The 18214-nt window shown below is 40.1% G+C and overlaps 1 protein-coding gene across 5 annotated transcripts in view; it reads right to left on the reverse strand.

Moving 5' to 3' along the window:
• Positions 1 to 6299: 6299 nt before the first annotated feature.
• Positions 6300 to 18214, reverse strand: part of GRM1 (glutamate metabotropic receptor 1) — a 182722-nt gene continuing 170807 nt past the window's right edge. For 2 of the 5 annotated variants that reach the window (XM_052670902.1, XM_052670919.1), the window contains 2 exons: positions 17790 to 17874; positions 7332 to 7443 (listed from right to left, as the gene is read on the reverse strand). In XM_052670902.1, coding sequence (XP_052526862.1) covers positions 17814 to 17874 — 61 coding nt within the window. In that variant the 3' untranslated portion in view covers positions 7332 to 7443; positions 17790 to 17813. Of the gene's footprint in view, positions 7479 to 17789; positions 17875 to 18214 lie in introns of all 5 variants that reach the window. The other 3 variants (XM_052670893.1, XM_052670911.1, XM_052670886.1) reach the window with 2 other exon arrangements.

Raw genomic sequence — 18214 nt, forward strand, 5'->3', positions numbered from 1 at the left:
GGCATTCATCAAAATGAGGGCCCAGGGCCAGCTATGAGGCCTGTGGCAATATCACGCGCCTGGCTGCATGACATCCCCTGTCTCCCTTTTGCAAAAAAACCCTTTGCAAATCTTACACAGATAAAAATAGACCTTAATATTCACTAGAAAGTATGTTGCTTCTTCCCAGTGATTTGCAGACAGGTACTTGCCAAGTGTCTAGTGACTCATTTATTTGAGGGAAAAAAATACCACAACAATGCAATGTGCAAAACCACACTTCCCACCCCCATGTAAGAACCATTTTCAACAGACACTCAGACCTTGTGAACGACGCTATTAGCAACTAGCTTTTCTGTTCTTCCCTACAGAGTTACAAGCACATCTCCAGGAACCTGATTACCATTGCCTTTTGCTACTAGTCACAACTTAATGTGCAGTGGGCACAACACACTAGCCTGGATACAGAAATGTGGCTTGCCAGTAGGGCTATCATGGGTCGGCTTCGACTGAGCTATTGGAGACTCCAATGCTCTGTCCTTATCAGGATGCTGGAGCTGCTAGCAAAATCAGGCTAAGATGCTTTGCTCTCCTGGGCCAGAAATCCATTTGTTCAGTGAAAAGCTATTTTAAATGGACATTTTTGGCAACATGTGAATATTATAACCATTTCATCTGATCCCCCTGACTAACAGATGCCTAGCAATTCAACCCTGTGAATTCTTCACTGGTTTTGAAGTCTTATAGGAAATTTGTTTAAATTCTCCAACCATCTGCTACAATGCTCAATTACCTTCAATTCAGATTTACTCATTTCTGACTGAAAGCTTTCAGACTTGTGTCTCCAAGTCTTGGATTTCATTACACGATTTCTTAGGTTAGATTAAAAGAAACACAATGCAAAACAATTTTGTTCCCTTGTTACCCATCACATTACCTGCCCTTGGGGATGAGGCCACAGAACTTTGGAAAGGCTCTTCTCTTGGTTAGACTAAAACATATTTAGAACTGCTCTAGAAATCTAGAGGCTAATAAAGCAGCTTTGGCAGGCTGGAGCATCTGGCCTTCTACATATTTTCCTTCAGCACTGCCACCAACTGTTGTTTGCTCATATCTACTGGAGTCTGTTTACATAGATTTTACCCAATCTGCTCTTTCTGGTAATGTTCATGTTGTTGTATATTTCTGTGGAGATTTATTTATTTTTTTTAATAAAGAAAGACATATGAACTAAAATATTTATGCGGTCTAAAATGACTTCAACTGAAACAATTGTCATCCTTGCTCTCAAAGCACAACAATATAAAAACTGAAACCCTGTTGAAAAAAAGACTTGCTAGTTTCGTTATGTCAGTCAGGCTGTTTGGAAAGCCATGCATAAAACAATTAGTACTAACCTGCTATGCAAATACTGCCATTTGAAAATGAACTCATTTGCACAGCATATGTGTATCTAGTTAGATAACAATTGCAATCATAGAATCATAGAATTGGTTGAGTTGGAAGGGATCCTTGAAGGCCATCTAATCCAACTCCCCTGCATTTAACAGGGACACCCACAGCTCAATCAGGTTGCTCAGATCCCTGTCCAGGCTGCCATTGAATATCTCCAAGATAGGGCATCCATTACCTCTCTGGACAACTGTTTCTGTGCTTCACTACCCTTACTGTAAACACTTTTTCCTTATAACCTAAATCTCCACTCTTTTAGTTTGAAACCATTTTCCTTGGTCCTATCACAACAGATCCTGCTAAAGAATACATCTCCTCCATTCTTACAGCCCTCTTTTGCAACTGAAACGATAAATCTCTGATATCACCATCATGATTATTCCCACGTTCATCATACTGAATATGATGTCTCTGAATGATGGTCTAATGATAGAATTAGCCTAACTTAACATTCCTCTGTGCAAGTGAAAAAGGATCAGGCTCCTGATTTCAGGCTTCATTTAAAAACAGGTATATATCTAAAGAAATAAAAGAAACTGAAACTAAAATTTCTGCCTCAATAAAGATGCTTAGATTTGAAAATATTATATTCTAATATAGCAGTGAAGGTATATAGCAGTGTTCATTTTCATGGGTGTTTCTATAGTATTTTTTCTTACAGATAATACTCTGTTGCACAGTAAATGTATTAGGATCTTAGAAAATACAAGGAACTGAAGGGCTGATTCCAATACCAGCTTTCTCTGTTAAATATGGTAATCAGCATTGAATTAGGTTTTAATCATGTTAGCATGGATGAGGTGAGATAAAAGCAAGATTAGGCACAAACCAGCAAGAACTAAGATGCATACCTTCCCAATTAGACTAGTTTTCCTATTTCCTGAACATGCATTGCACGAAGTATACCTTGCTGCTAGAAAGACCAAAGAGCATGACTTGCCACTGCTTCATTGCAGCCGACTGCTCTCTGCCTCAGGCTTCACCTTACAGATGCTGCAGCCATCCACCAGCTTTCTCCTGCTTCAGCCTGGGTGCTTCAGCCAGCACAAGCCTCTGCCACTTAATCATGCTCATCTGACAATAGCAGTAGTGTGTGATGAACACGACAGGGGCTCATCCTAGTGCACGTGTCACCTACAGAAATGTGACAACTCAGCTACACAGGGGCAGCCTCCCCACATGCTGCAGGTAAGTGCTTACACAGACAGAGGGTCATGATCAAATGCTATGGACTGGCTCCTAAAAACAGTAACTGCTTACAAGGAAGGTGCTGGTGGCAACCTGCGCTAGGTGCTCTAGAAGAAAGCAGCTCTGCTGTGGAAGTCTGCTAATTCTGCTAATTGAGTCCACTTGATCAGCAGAACCTTTACTAGGAAATAATTTGCCTAGACCTAAATAAATAAAACAAACAAAAACAAGCAGAAAGCAACATCTGCAAGCAGAGTGACTGAACTTGTTGGCACTTACCATTGAGTGTAATGTCATTCTCTGTTCTCCAGCTGCACAGCAGCAGTATGTGGACTGACTCCTCAGATGTGGGCTTCCACAAGGGCAAATCCAAACAAGGAAGATACTACAAACACACCTATTTGCAGGCCTAAAGAAACAAAGAGCTAGATTTTCTATGTTTAGAGTCGCTTGGGTCTGAAAAATCACAGCAGTGCCCCAGTAAAAGCATTTATACTCCCATTTATGCAGAATCCCATATTGCATTTCAGGAATCACAAAAAAGCCATGGTGTGCATGAGCTGCAGAGCAGGAGTCAAGAGCCCCAGTGCTTTGCTTTGAACAGCATCAATAAAGGAGGCACAAGATGTCTGGGATGGGTCAATGCCTGTCATTTATATCCATCATAAAAAGTGCATTTAAGTTTCTCCAATGGCAGCTGACATCTCTCAGAGTCAAACACACACGGAGAGTACTTCCAGCAAAGGGATGAGCTTTCCACATGTCCTTGGGAAGTAAAATTTCCTGTCATTTCCTGAATGTCTTTGACAACCTGTGAGTCAAAATGCACATTCACGGATCTCCTGATTTTTTATCAGGAGTCCCAATGGCTGTTTTTTTGTGTTCTAAACAAAAATCCTCTAAGCCTCCACCATCTCGCCTACATACAACAATCTATACAGTACATACCTCCATTTCAGCATCCCACCATCAGTCTCAGAGAATGCTGACAAGCTCTGGAACAACAGATGAGCACACATGGCCGTTTTTTTCTACTTTGGAAACAAAAATTAACCATCTTGGCATTCTATTCTTAAATAATAAATAGAAAATATTTATTTTACAGCATTTTCAAGATCATTTTGACAAAAAAGCAGTTCTCATCAAGCATTTGACAGACCAAAAGAAAGAACTTTTACAGGAAGCTTCATAGCTCATACAACTACATACACAATGTGAGTTCTTGCTTGTTATATATACTTATGTGTATGTTTCCAGTTTTAACAATTACAAACTAAAAGCTAATATACTGAATTTCAAGAGAACGCCTACTTGTTATATAAATTACATTACAGTAATAAAGTCAGTGCTTAATATGTTCAAAATATGTTCAAAATAGGCAGATATGAAAATATAGTACCTTGCCACATAGTCATCTCTCCATCTATATGAGCCTGTTATGTGTTGGGTTTTTTTTTTTTTCTTTCATCTCTATCATTTCTTCAAACATTGGCTTTCTATTACTAGTCCTGTGCTACCAACAACATAAATTTTTAGAAAAAGCAGAAGAAAACTTATACTAAGACTACAACAAGATAGAATTCATTGCCATTGCAGTGATCAGCAAGGAAAATATGGCATTTTCTGACTGTTTTCATGAGTAATCAGCATTATAAAAAAGAAGAAAACAAGAACAACAACAAAAAACTCCCCCTAAAAGCCCCAAGCAGACAAAAGTCAATCAATTGACCCTCAGGTGGCTTCAGTTCATTATAAAGTAGCAAAGTCAATCTACCGACAAAGACATAACTGTGCCTTTGGGCAAAATCAGTTCATGCTTTCCACATCTGGAAGATGACAGCAATTGGCTGCAAGTCATTTTGAAAGGAGAAAACAATGTGAAAAGAGGATGAGGAAAGAAGACTCCATCCCATTTTGAGCACCAGCCAAATTTCTCAATACCACAATATTTCCATCAAAATAAAGAGCTTTGGATCTTAAGAGGAGAATTGATGACTGGCACCAGGACTTAAAATTCTAGTGAAAAAGAAAGAAAAAGAGCAGAAAAGTGAAGAACTCAGAAAAATTCTGATAGAATATTCACAAGTATGGTTATAAATATTCCTTTAAAATATCTTTGAAAATAAAGTTTAGAATTATGAGATGGATTCCCCACTAAATTCAAGAGCACAAAGTTCATAGCAGCTGAAATCCTGTCCAGAATATGTGTAACATTCACATTTATAAATCAGATAGTAATAACTAAGTTCAAAAGACAGCAATTAAAGCTGGACTTTGAATATGCCAGTCATTACAGAGCTGTATATTAGGTCCATCTCTAGGACATATATGAAGGATAGAGGAGCAGGACTGAATGACAGAGTACAGCTGCTTACAAGTGACATTTAAGATAAAACATACTATTGTACAGTGAAGAAATGAAACTGTATGGAAAAAGCACTAACATGAACATAATAAAAAGATTAAAAGAATGGTTTAGAACAGACCTAGGGGACTAATGTACACATTAAGCACTGATGAAAGTTCCTGTCTGGACATAATTTTATTTTTAACTATCTGAAGAAACAAAAATATCAAATACATTTCCTGTCTCGGCTTTATAGACTTATACTGGTATGTGCAAGATTTCAAAACCAGACTTTTTTCTTTTTGTGTTTTCATTATTTCTTTTTTTACATTAGTAACAAAACGCACAACGTAACAAGTTCTCAATGCACTGGTTATTAATATCATAGATCTACTTCATAAAATATCTGCAAAATAAAGCACCCTATTATAATAGGAACTACTGTCTCAGCTCATATATGAAAAAACACATATTAGCACAGCATACAAACCTTCAAAGATCTATTGAATATTTGTAACAATGCAATATAAAATACGATTGGAACATAAAAATATTGATAGAATATTTATAAGACAATCTTCCAATGGTAGTTATGGGACATTACATTTCACACATTCTGTACACACGCATACAGACACACAAACATACGCTCATTGTTGCTTCAAGACTGACTCTAAAGCCCCCAATAAGGAACTGCCTTTCAGAGTAATAGTTGTTGCTCTAAGTATACAGCTATATTCCAAAGCATTTGATTTCATAGTTACACAAAAGAATGATGTAATCACACGGCAAGTATGTTGTATTATGAAAAGTCAGTCAATAAATATTGTTCTGCTACAGTAAATGTTGTGTAACAGTTTAGCCAACACAGTTTGCAATTGTATACAAAAGGGCAGTTTTCCCAAGCCTTTATCATATTACAAGTACTACAACAAGGACTGTCATCAAAAACCTCTCAAGTCTTAGTAATATTCATCGCTTTGTTCACAGTTATCCTTAAAAAAGCCCAGATCCCCCAAAAAGCAGCCTCATACAAAGAACAAACTGTTCCAACAAAAGTCATTAAGAGCCATGTGTTTTCACATTATCTCAGGTCCCCTCTCCCCAACAGGTTATGCATTTATACCACCTGCAGAAACCAAGAAATGATTTATGCATTTGTATCTCATACACAGGCAGTTTTGCTCCACCTCACCACACTGCCCCTTCCATTTCCTGGACCTTCAGGCACAGCAGGCAGGCTGCAGTCACCATACACGCTAAGGACTTCTCCCAGTTTGCACTTCCCAGAGTCCTCTTCAAGCACTGCCAAGAGATGGTGTGACTGAGTGTATTTTCTTTTCCTGTGTGTTTATTCTTTTTTTTTTTTTTTTTTTTTTTTTTTTTGCTATAGAAGTTGTCCATTAGGTTTGTGCTTTGTTTTTCCTATCATTTGCTCGAAGTACAGTAATTTCACAGATAAAGAATGTTAAGCCCTCAGAATGGTTTGTTTTTTTTTTTCTTTTTCTTTGTTCTTTTTTATTCTTTAAGTGCAGGATAAAGTTTGTCATGTATGTATGCTCTTGTCATGTATGACTCTGCTCTTCACTCTTTCTCTGCCACCCCGGGGATATACTTCCCCAGGCCCTAACAGCGGGCAGCTACCAAAGTCCTTTGAGCCACATCTCCCGCAGCAGCATCCATGCTCTATAGGGTGGATGAGCTCTGCTTATAATCCCTTAGGATGACAGAAGCATAGTTCACGTCTGGAGGTGTGCAGAGTACTGACTCCGACACAGGGGAGCTGGGCACGGAGCTACCTGAAGCCACTGAATCCCGGAAAGGGGATGGAGGCGTCAGTGCAGGTGAGTCGTCCAGGGTGAGCTTGCTGGTCGCTGGCTCCTCCTCGTCCTCCTCATCCTCTGTGCTCTTCTCGTAGACATATCCCTGAATGAGCTTCAGCTTCTCACTCTCCGCTTCCTCAGCTGGGGGAGACAGGGGCTCCCCGCCGAAGTCAGCTGCCTGGAGAGGCAGCAGGGGTGACTGCTGGGGAGGCCGCGCACCATTCCCTGAGCCAGGTGCAGGGAGGACAGCACTGAAGTCAGGGATGCCAGTGGCCAGCTTGTTGACCACCCCTTGCAACTGCTCCATGAGAGAGCGGGGCTGCAGGGGCAGGTCCTTGGAGGACTGCTCGGGCAGGAAGAGACACGTCTCCTCCACTGCAGCCTGCAAGGGTGGGGTGGTTGCCACCCGCCTGTGCACCACCATGGAGGGACTGCTAGGTTGGTTGAGGCGGACAGGCTCTCTATTTTCTTCCTCCTCCACGTTGTACAGAGTCTTGCTGCTCATATCGGTAAAAGTCAGGCTCTTGCTTTGGCCGTGGTAGCTTTTAGTGAGGGGTTTGATCACGGCTGTCTGATTGCACCCTGTCTCCTGGTTCTTCACATGCACTGAGAGTCTGTGCCACATGTGCTCGCCCTTGGAAGCTTGTCTTCCACCTGGTTCAGACCATGACACAGACTTTCCATTAGAACTATGAATAAAATAAAGATGGGTTTATTTGCATTTACATTACTCAGGCACAGACAATATAACAAACAAGCCTATGTAATTGATTTCTACGCCTCATTAAAAAGCCTCCCTTTCCTCCTGCCCAGTTCTTCACGACCTACTACAAAAGGAAACAATAGCATCTTTTAACATCAACAATTTTCAGCCAGAGGCAATTGGCACTGGCTTTGTGTCCCACAGCCACCCTGCAAAGCCCGGCCCACAGGTAGGGCTATAGAAAGGCTGACTTTGAGGATCTTTGGCTATTTCATTTTTTATCTAAGTTTGATTACTACATCTTGCAAAGGGGCAGAGAAAAAGAAAAATAACATCACAAGAAGAGCTTTAACTAAGCCTGTTTTACAACTTATAGGAAATATTTCCAAACAGTTGGAAGAAAAATCACCTACAGCCTTAGCCTTCAACACTCAGGATAACAAGAGGAAGCATTAGTAACCCATTCTTTAAATTCCCCATTCCCCTCACAGTTAGGGGCAAATTAGCATTGACAGAAACGATTGACACCCACAGCCTCCTTCAGTTCTTGGGTAGCAGCATGCCCAGCTCCTCCACCTGCATCTGTAGGCTCCATCTCACCACCCAGTGTCCAAACGAAGTCTCCAGGCTGCACTCCCCACTGGGAAACATTGCAGGGGATCTCTTGCTGCACAGACAGAACCAAGCTCTTCCCCAGTGACAAGTATTTACATACCAGGATAAAATGTTGGATAAAACGGTTACTTTGTGTGGGTGGAGGAACAAGCTATATGACCATGGTGAGTTGAGCTCTCTGACTTCTCGTGTGGGCTACATCCCAACAAAATCCCACACTGGATTCCACGACCTGGGTGTACGGCTAAAGGAGAACCTGAGTGTCAGGTTCACAGTGGAAGAATGTGAAAGAAAGTGAAAGTGCCTTTACATTTCCCTGAGCCTTCCAGAGAGCGGCACTCAAAGCAGAGCTGTCTCTCATTAGCAGCTGGTGGGAGCTGAGTGGTGTTTCAGTTGATCAAGCAATTACTAAATTGCAGGTCATGTAGTAGGAATCATTCAGAAATTATAATATGAATCACCTAGGTTGGAACCAAAGGCTAAGGAGAAATACTGAAATTATTAGTAGGAAGCAGCCTTATCTCAGAGTTTCAACTCTCAGGGAGCAGAAACAAACAAAACATTACATTTCAGGCCCCAAGATTGCAGCACAGGTGGGAGGCAATCTGGGTGGGAGGCTGGTACAGCCACTGCTGCCTGGTGGTGCTGCAAACACCAGAGAAGATTGTTTTCCTTTTGTACTGCCTGCAATGTTCTGAGTATTTCGCCTTTTCTTGTTGTGAATCCTGCACTTCTGTTTCTCAGGGAGTTAATAATTACCAGTTGAATTTTGTAAAGATATTATTGGCCAACTTTGTGGTAACTGGGAGAAATTAGGACAACACAAATAAATGTTAAACTAGCAAAAGGGAAAAGAAATGTATGTAATAACATGGCACTTCTTTGCTGAACAGTAAATAATGCTAGAGGAAAAAAAAAAGAGCTTTGAGGAAGACCCAAACTGTGATGTTCATCTCCAGACTCCAGACCTGTGATTCACCATCTCAGTGGGAACTGGCTCACAAGAACATACCAATCTAAAAAATTCATAACTCCCCAAAGCATGTAGTCAGTAGAACCTGTTTGTGTTTAGAGCTTTCACGTGGAGGAAAACAAAGTAACCAAATTCCCAGCTGAAGAAACTAACCTCTTTATAGTGACTAATGAAAAGATAAGAATGAAGGCTTAGAAGCACTTTAGTTCTGATCAAAAAGAGCTGTGATATGACATTTTCTTGAAGTGTCATTGAGATAAGAGAAGGAGTCTAACTACTGGGCGTGAATGAGTTTTAAAGTAATATTTTAATGTACCAAGATTTGCAAACTGTTCATACATAGAGTGGAAAATAAGTCAGGTGCTCTGATACTGTATTTTGCTCATTATGTAGCTCACAAATACCGCAGAAGTCTTCTCTGAAAAAACTTGATGACTTCCTGTAGGCTCCTAAGCTAAGTCCACTTTTGCAATATTTACCACTTTGTATCTAGCTCTGGTGCATCATTTCACTTTTGAATCCAACCTCACCCCATCTTTTTAGTATCTAAATTTATTTCCAAGATTTTGTATTTTACATCAAAAGCAAGTGCTGTTATTTTAAGGAACTTGCTACCTCTGTCTCCTCCTCCTATTCAGATCACTTTCTTCCCCTTTACTCAGATTCTGCTTTTATGACTTGTTTCTTCTGTAGCACTCTCCATAACATACTTAATCGAGCCCAAGGTAACAGCTGTACTTGAATCAAACTGTGCTGGGACTACAATTCCCACACATGAATAAACCACTTAATCGGGTTTTATCTGTTACCAGCTTTTTGTGCAAGGAAAGCTAGTGCTGTTGACGTGTCTTGCCTCTGCCTGCCATGCCTCTGATAGCCCAGTGACAAACAGCTTTAGAGCCACAGTGGCTCTCAATGGGGTCATTCAGGAGATTTCTGCAGGGAAATCTCTTTTCTATTACTGTTCTTCTCAGTCTCTCACTCCAGCTCTCTCTCTCAACTTGCTCTGCTTGTTGTGCCCCTGCAACGTGAACCTGCCAATGAATTTGAGACTGTTACCACAGTGCCAGGAAATACATGGGCTCTATCTTGCTGGGCAGCTGGCTGGCAGTTCTGCTTAGTTTGACACATTTGAGTAGAATTAACATTTAACGTGCAAGAAAAATGCTTGCTATCCTGAAATAAAGGCCAGTCACCTTGAATGACATTAATTGACATCTAGGAAAAATGTAAAGATCTGGCTGGAAAAGCTCAGACTCAAACTGTATATTGGTTTGATAGGAATCAGTTCACTGGTGTGAAGCGATCAGGTCAATCCTGACTGTATGGTCATCATCTGCTAAGTGACTGTCACACTTATTTTGGAAGAAGTCTTAAGAGGCAAAAGGTAAAAATTAAAGCTTTTTGTCACGTAGAATGTGGGAAAGGCTGCTTTTCCATACCAAGTCAGGAGAGAGTACCAAGCTGGATCACATTCAGGATATTGAAAATGTGGCATTCTGTGCCCAGTGACGAGCTGAAATGAGGTGTCTTCTTGCTTTAACCAGTACAAGTTACCTGTTTCATGTATGGCATGCATTTATTTACCTTTCTTAACTTTATCTAACCATTATACAAACACCTATAGGATTTAGACTTCACACTTAGTGCCTGGTAGCAACCTCCATAGAGTCTCAAGAGATCTTAAGGTTTGCAGTTGTGATTATCCAGTGTAACACTCCAAGTATTATTTCTTCAAATCTTTACACCTAGCCTAGATGTCCAAATAGGTTGTTGGGTCTCCTATTAACATACAAGATAGGCTTGATTTTTCTCTATAGGCAAGAACACACATGAAATTTAGCTACTGTTTCTCAGTTTTAATCACAGCTTTGTCTAGTACTTATGTATTTTAGGGGCATAGGCACAAATACATTTGCTGTGTGAATTTTTACTGGATGCATGATAACCATGAGAAACTCCATTGCTATTTTTCATTGGCAATTCAAAGCATCATTTTTAATTTTACATGCATCAACCTTTACAAAGTTTTCTCCAGATGACTCCAGAGTAGTTACTTTTTGGATATTTTCAGCTGATGACTATAGACACAAAATAAGCCAGAATTTCTGATATTAATAGTTACTTGCAGAAAGTCTTTAAAAGAACTGATATGTCCAAATCTGAGGCAGTAATCCAGAATATTCCTGCCCAGCTATTCCTCATTTGAGGACATGCCTACAGCTTCTTAGATGGCTCACTGTTTGTTGTAAGAGTCTTCAGCTGCCCCAAATCCTGTACTTGCTTATGGGTAGGACTGCTCTAGACTGGAGTTCAGACACAAGCAGAAAGGAAAGTCCTGATCCTGCCAGTGCCTGTGGAATGTGACTTTGTTGTCTTCCTTGGTGCAATATCAAGCCTGGAAACATTCACACAATAGATGGTTCCTCCTAATATGGTAAGGCCCTGAAAATGTTTTACTTCGGCCATAGGTTGGCAAAAGTTTCTTCATATCTTACAGACTGAATGCACTTGAGGTGGAAGGTGATTGCCCCATTTCTGAGAGTCAGTGCTCTAACGTAAACTAGTCAATGCAACTCTTTGATCCTATCACTTCTCACCAGTGAAGCAACAGCCTGAGATCCAGAATGTAGAGAACTATGTTCTTTATAAGCTATGAGGCTGAATCTTTTGTCTCTTTTATCTTGAACTTTTCATGCATTAAAAAAGTCTTTAAATGACATCACACAGAAGAGTTAAATTGAATAGCACTCCCAGATTACTTCAGTGAATCTAACTTCAGGAACACACACACTGAGAAATGGTTCCTCATCATATTGATGTATTGCTTGTCACTGCCAGCATGAAACAGCCGGGCATGCAGTAAAGCAGTCTTTGAGAACAAAAAGGAAGGGAAGTTTCTTGACCTATTACGCTTAATTCTGTCTTTCCTTTTGGGATGCCAGAGTTGCATATGTTATCTTTAGAGGGCAAGTATATAAGATTATTTTTTTTTAAAGCAACAGTGGCACTTAACCAGCAGAAGAGGTTACAGAGGAAATGATATGTTCCCTTCATTTCATTCACAAACTGAAGCTTTGTCCAAACCTACCTTCTTGTAATCACTACACTAACTGTTTGAAATGCCACAGATGGAAGGAGGCGTTAGGATAACCTAGTGGTATCTTCCATGGAACTAATATTTAAGGAAGGGATGTGAAACACAATGTAACAAAAAGCAAAAGATTTTGTCAACAGGAATTAGGTTCTAACCAAAGCCTAAAATATCTGATCAGCAACCAGATGAGGTCAGTGTCAGGTACTGCCCAATCAACAAATGATGTTTTACCCTTCACACACTGTGGCACTGTTACCCCTGAAATCATGCTCTAGGAATCAGCACATGTAAGTTTGTCCCCACACGTTCATACAGAGATAGTTAACCTATGGAAGTAGGGAAGGAGAACAAAAAAAAAAAAAAGAAAAAAAAGAAGAAAAGCCCCATCCAAATACATGGGACAAAGCCTTTGTCAGCTTTGACAGCCCAAACAGCCCTCCCAAGGCAGGGGAGTTCCTACTGTGCCTGCTGTTCCTACAAAAAAGGAACAACTAGCTTTCCTCAGCTCTGCAGCCATATAAGCAGCAGGAATAAACCTGAGCAGAACTCTGCCCTGCTGCAACCTTACCACTCCCAGGACTCAAACATATTAGTCTAGAATTTGAGATTAGTACCTCCACTGCAGCACACTGTAGGTGTTTTGCATCTGTCTCAAGGTTTCTTCCATCATAGCATCCATGCACTTCAGTACGGCCACAGTAGTGTGTAATTAGGTTAAAGAGGGGAACTATTTTTTCTCCAGGTTAGTGATCTTTTCCTGTACTAAGGGAATAATCTCCTCAGGGCCTTTTAGCAAGCAGCAGCAGGCAGCTCCATCATTCATTAGCAGACCTGGGCACATCGTTAACATGTTCCTGCAAGCCTGATTTTTCTAGCATTTCTTCCAGGGACTCATCTCTTTCCCTAACCCTCTTTCCCTAACCCAGGTTTAACTTCTTTGTTTCTCACCCAAGATTGAGTGAGAGAGTCATCTCCCACCACACTCTCAATCTGACGTATGCTCAGGCTTCTTGCCAGACAAACATTGCTTTTTATCATCTACAAAGAAGGGGACGGGTTGTTTAAAAAGCAAAATAACAAACAATTTCAGCTATAGTCTATTTACAATGTAATCTCCACATCAGTGATAAGAGGATCTTGCAGTAGTTCTCATAGTCTGACTCCAACTCTTTTTGTAGTGCTGTGTAATTAGAGCAAAGTTTAACCTCCCACTGGTGTTTCTGGAAATGTAAATGACTGAACTAACTTTTCCTTGCCTCTCCCCTCCTTGTTTTTTTGTTTTGGTTTTTTTTTAGGGCAAAATAAATTGTTTGCCTTGTACATGGGACAAAATGTTCTATGTTAATTAGAGAGCTACTTTAAATGTGTTATGGAAGCAGCACGCAGAAAGCAGATATATAGAAAATACAGGAGAAAACAACGCTGTCAGAGATGTCGCAGAGGCAGAGCCTAGTGAAACCTGAGGTTGTGGGCTGGGTGGGCACAAGCCCACGGCCTTGTTTCTAACCCCCTGCCTTGCCTCTACCTTGCGTCAAGTAAATCTTACCTCGTTATTCCTTCCTTAGTTACTCTGCTGCAAAAGTTAAGTGTTTCTTTAATCTGACTCACACTCGGGCTTTCTAATATACACAACCCTATTGATAAATGATTTTTTGCTGACTTTTGACTTTCCTTCTCTCTTTTTAAATTTCAGTGGTAACATACATACTGTAAAGTGGAGTTAGAAGTTGTATTTAGCCTGAGTATGCTGTGATGTGATCCATGATCCTACCCACAGGATTTTGGGTTAGGTCAGAAAAATTTGGTTCAGGAAGTTGCTTTTTCTGTCATGTCAAAATGATTAAAAATAAATTACTGCAAGTAATTCAAAGAAATATATTTGCAGAGCTCTAGTAGCTTTGGCAATATGAGAATGACCCCAGATTACAGAGCAGAGTTGCAGGTCACAAACTATTAATTAAGTATTTTCAATAGAATAACAAATAGCTACCGCAATGTTGCTTGAAAAAAGAAGAACTTATTTTAATAGATAATACAAAACTCAGGATAATGAACAGTTTGCCCAAGCCACAGAGAAATTATTGCAGAATTCAAGAAATGAAGATCAAAAAACCTGCAAATAAAAGTTTATTTAAAAGGTAATCTTAAAATTAAAAAAAAAAAAAAAAAAGAGTATTTATTTTGGTGTTACTTACAAATAAATATTCTAAATAAATACACCTTACTGGTTTGAATTGTGATTTTTTTAAAGGATTTCAAAATTAGAGCAAAGGAAATGCTTGGTGTCATAGATCCTCTGATATCAGTAGAGAAGTACATCTCTGTTATCTGAAAATGTTCCTGATGCTGCATGCTTGAAGATAAATTCTCAGCATTGCACTCGTTGACAATACCTGAAGTGAAACATTTTTTCAGACAGGCTTGGAAAGAAACACAGCTAATACAGCTTGAAAACTGAAAATTACTGTGTATTGTGCAAAGGAACCTGGAAAGCTTAGGAACATGGGAAGAAAATGATTGAATTAAATTAATATATGACAAGTTTATGTGAGTGTAACTAAGACCTAGTAGTATGTAGGACTGGCAGGCTGTGATGATCAACACCCTTCCAAAATATTCCTTCAAAAGAATCATTGCAGAAAGGGATCTAGAACTGCTGTTAAATAAGAAATTTAATGACCTTAGAGCTTAATAACCAGCAAATTGTTGTGTTCCCCACTCAAAAGTACCCATGCTACAGAGATTCCTTTGGGAATTTACAGGAAATAACTTTCCTTTAAATGTAGGTTAATTTTAATTAAGATGGTGGTAAGTTTCTCCTTGCTTTCTGTAGTCTTTCTGTAATTCTGTAAGAACCACATTTTTAATGAGGAAGATACTGATTAACTGAGTGCTATATAGAGAATAGCAACAACAACAGCAAAACAAAAAGAAAAACAACATAAGGAACAGATCAGAGTGTCTGAGGGAAAGCTGAAATAGCTGAAAATATTCAGTTTGATGCAACAACCCAGTAATGGATTTCAAATATCTGAGAAAGAATTAACACAGGGTATAGAAGGTACTTCACATAATATGTACGTGCACAGTCAGAATCTTAAGAAAATTATAAAAGTGAAAATTATTTTGAAAATCCATAATGTTTCCTAGTCAATAGTTCTATCAGAAAATTCCCAGTTGTTGTTCTGTATGTTTGCTGCCAAAAAGTGTGCGGCCCTTGCAGTTTTATAGCACTAGCAGTCACTGTGGTCTTTCTCTCACCATCACCCAGAAAATAGATAATGGTATAATAGATAATAAAATAAACTAACAGTTAAAATAGTACTCAAAGAGCTATCAGACTTGCTTTAACATACTGCTAGTGGTAGGGCAATGCTTTGAAAGCAACGTTAACAAAGTTACCACGGGAAGCTTAGTCACAAGACACCCCACTTGTGATGTAGAGCTCTATAGCTCTAATATGCTGTAGGAGATGAACCAGCACATCAGGGCTGTGGGTTTTCTGGGTGTATCTGAAAGTTTCCATGGCAATAACTGTGGCTTCAGAAGAAAAGAGCCCTGGAACTCAAAGCTGATGTTTCTGAAATTTTTATTATGGTGATCAGTTGTTATTATTCTGTATTTTTATGGTTCTGCATTTCTGGACATCCACAAGACCATATGGAGAATGGAGATTGATCTTAACACAATAATCCTAAGTATTGCGTGTATCAAAACAATGAGTTTCAGGTTCCTACACCTGTCTGCCTGAAACTGGAAGGCAACACTCTTGCTCATTTCTAGCACATTGGGCAGCAAAGCATGGGGTTTCCACAGGAAATCCTGACTGATGAGCTCCAGATCTTCTGACTGAGGCTCAGCCATGAGGTCAGGTGGCAGTGATGGACAGCCAGTGCCATGCCAGTTGCATGACTATATAGCTCAGCCGAGCTGCCTGGCCATGGAGAACTCAGGCATCCCTGGTGAAGGATGCACCCTTCTGCACTGCAGTGCAGTGCTGCCAGACCTCTGAATACATCCTCTAGCTGGAGGGAGGGGAAAGTACCAGGGCAGCAGAGGGGGAAGAAGACAAAACAAGCTCCGTGCTTAGCAGATCTGAAAGGGTCAGCTGCTTTTTAAAGCCTTACTTTCTGTATAACTACCACAAGTGTTTGAAGTCCCATTGAATGCTTGGAGATGCACCAGAAATGTTTCTCAGAACATCATGTGGATGAGGATTTTTTTTTTTTTTTTCTGGATTGAAAAAAAAAATCCCAAGCATTGCCATGCAAAGAGTAGGCAAACAGCTCATCCTTCTCCATGCTCAGGAATTTCAACTGTTGTATCCACGCGTTTTGAATACAATCTGTTGCATTCATTTTTCTTTCCTTCCTAAAGGTTTGACGCAGATTTCATCACCCATTTCTGAAGACAGATAATTGGCAGTCTGTGCCCTGAAAATCTGCACCACTTTTTCCACATCAGAAAATGGCAACTTCTATCCAACAACAGAATGCTTATACTGCTCCTTACACTGCCTTTTAGGGAGGCAAACCCAGTTACTACACCAAGTATATGATATAATGCATGTATTTCTTCTGATCTGTGAACCAGAGGAGCAGATTTGACTGGATTAACATAATTGTTACCTGCCCACAAGTAATGTAGCCTGTCAAAGATAGATATGGGGCTGCAGTGTTCTGTGGCTGACTAGGTGAGCTGTAAATGCTGGGTAAGTGTCTCAGCGGCAGATTTCCACCTCATCACTGCACAACCTTCCCTGGGGCATGGACCAGGACTGCTTCACATCTGCAGTTTATCAGATGGAGAAGATCATAAATCTGTTCTGGAAAGTATGGGGCGAGGCCTTCCTGTTTCTGCAACAGCTAGCATGTTTTCTTCACTGGATCTGTGTTTGTTTAAGAGATGGCAGTATTTGCCCTCTATTTTGGATTGACTACACTTTGCTACTGTTCATTGAATGGAGAATATTCAGAATCTGAACATCTTTCAAAATCTGTAACAGCAAAAAATTATCTGCTTTTCTTTAGAGATATGTTAAAACAACTCTTTGTTCCTGGGTCAGATTCTGCAGCTTTTATTTACATGTGCCTGCACATAATTTCCCTGCTCTCCGATGCCACCAAACCAGTGTTTTCTGTGTTCCTTCTGCTGGCTCTGCAGCCGCAGCTCACTAACCAAACCAGTTAGCAAGAGCTATGCCATGAGACAGCCACTAGATTGTTGTTTAAAGCATGCAGGGAAATGTCACCTCCATGCATAATTATAAAGAAAAAAGGATGGTAAAATGGAAAAAAAGAATATAAAATTAATACAAAAACAAAAAAACCAAACAGATATATATATATATACACATATATATACAAAGTTGTAGGCATTTACAAACAAAAGTGACTTAAAAAAAAAAAGTAAAAGCTGCAAAAAAGTTGTTGAGTATCCTCTTCACCACATCTGGATAATCAGACTAAGGCATTGTTTGAAACAGGGGACATAAGCAAATTTCCCATCTTTATTGGCATGCACCACATCTGTCGCATCATTAGACATGATAAACCAATGAGAAAGAGAAAGCAAGGGGTAAAACCACTCTTTTTTCATGCAGCTTCTCTTACACATTCATTGGAGTGTGGGGTTTTTCAAAGCTGCACATGTGCCGACGGACACTGGTTGGTGGGCGAGAACTCTGGCTGCCTCTTCCTGAAGATTGAAAAGAAAAAGACACCCAGTGAGTGGTTATACACATGTGCACACATGGTGGTTTTACCACTCAATAGGGTGCCTGTCCCTGCCCTATATCTAGGGTTCACTGTAGTCTTTCCCATATTTTCTCCTCTCATTTCTTGGGCCGGTCACCTCAGCCTCTGTATGCGTTAATCCTTGGCTCCAGCACAGTGTTGTGTAAAGCAGGTCCTCATGGTGTTTGTCCCTGTATTTTATGCTGCATGCTGATGTGCTTTATGAACCAGATGACAAGGGCTGCTGTGTATTCAGCTGCCAGTGGGAATTCTCCTTTGGTATTCTCAACATAGGGTGAGAT

This window comes from Tympanuchus pallidicinctus, unplaced genomic scaffold, assembly GCF_026119805.1.
Source record: "Tympanuchus pallidicinctus isolate F22 unplaced genomic scaffold, pur_lepc_1.0 scaffold1, whole genome shotgun sequence".
Lineage (NCBI taxonomy): Eukaryota > Metazoa > Chordata > Aves > Galliformes > Phasianidae > Tympanuchus > Tympanuchus pallidicinctus.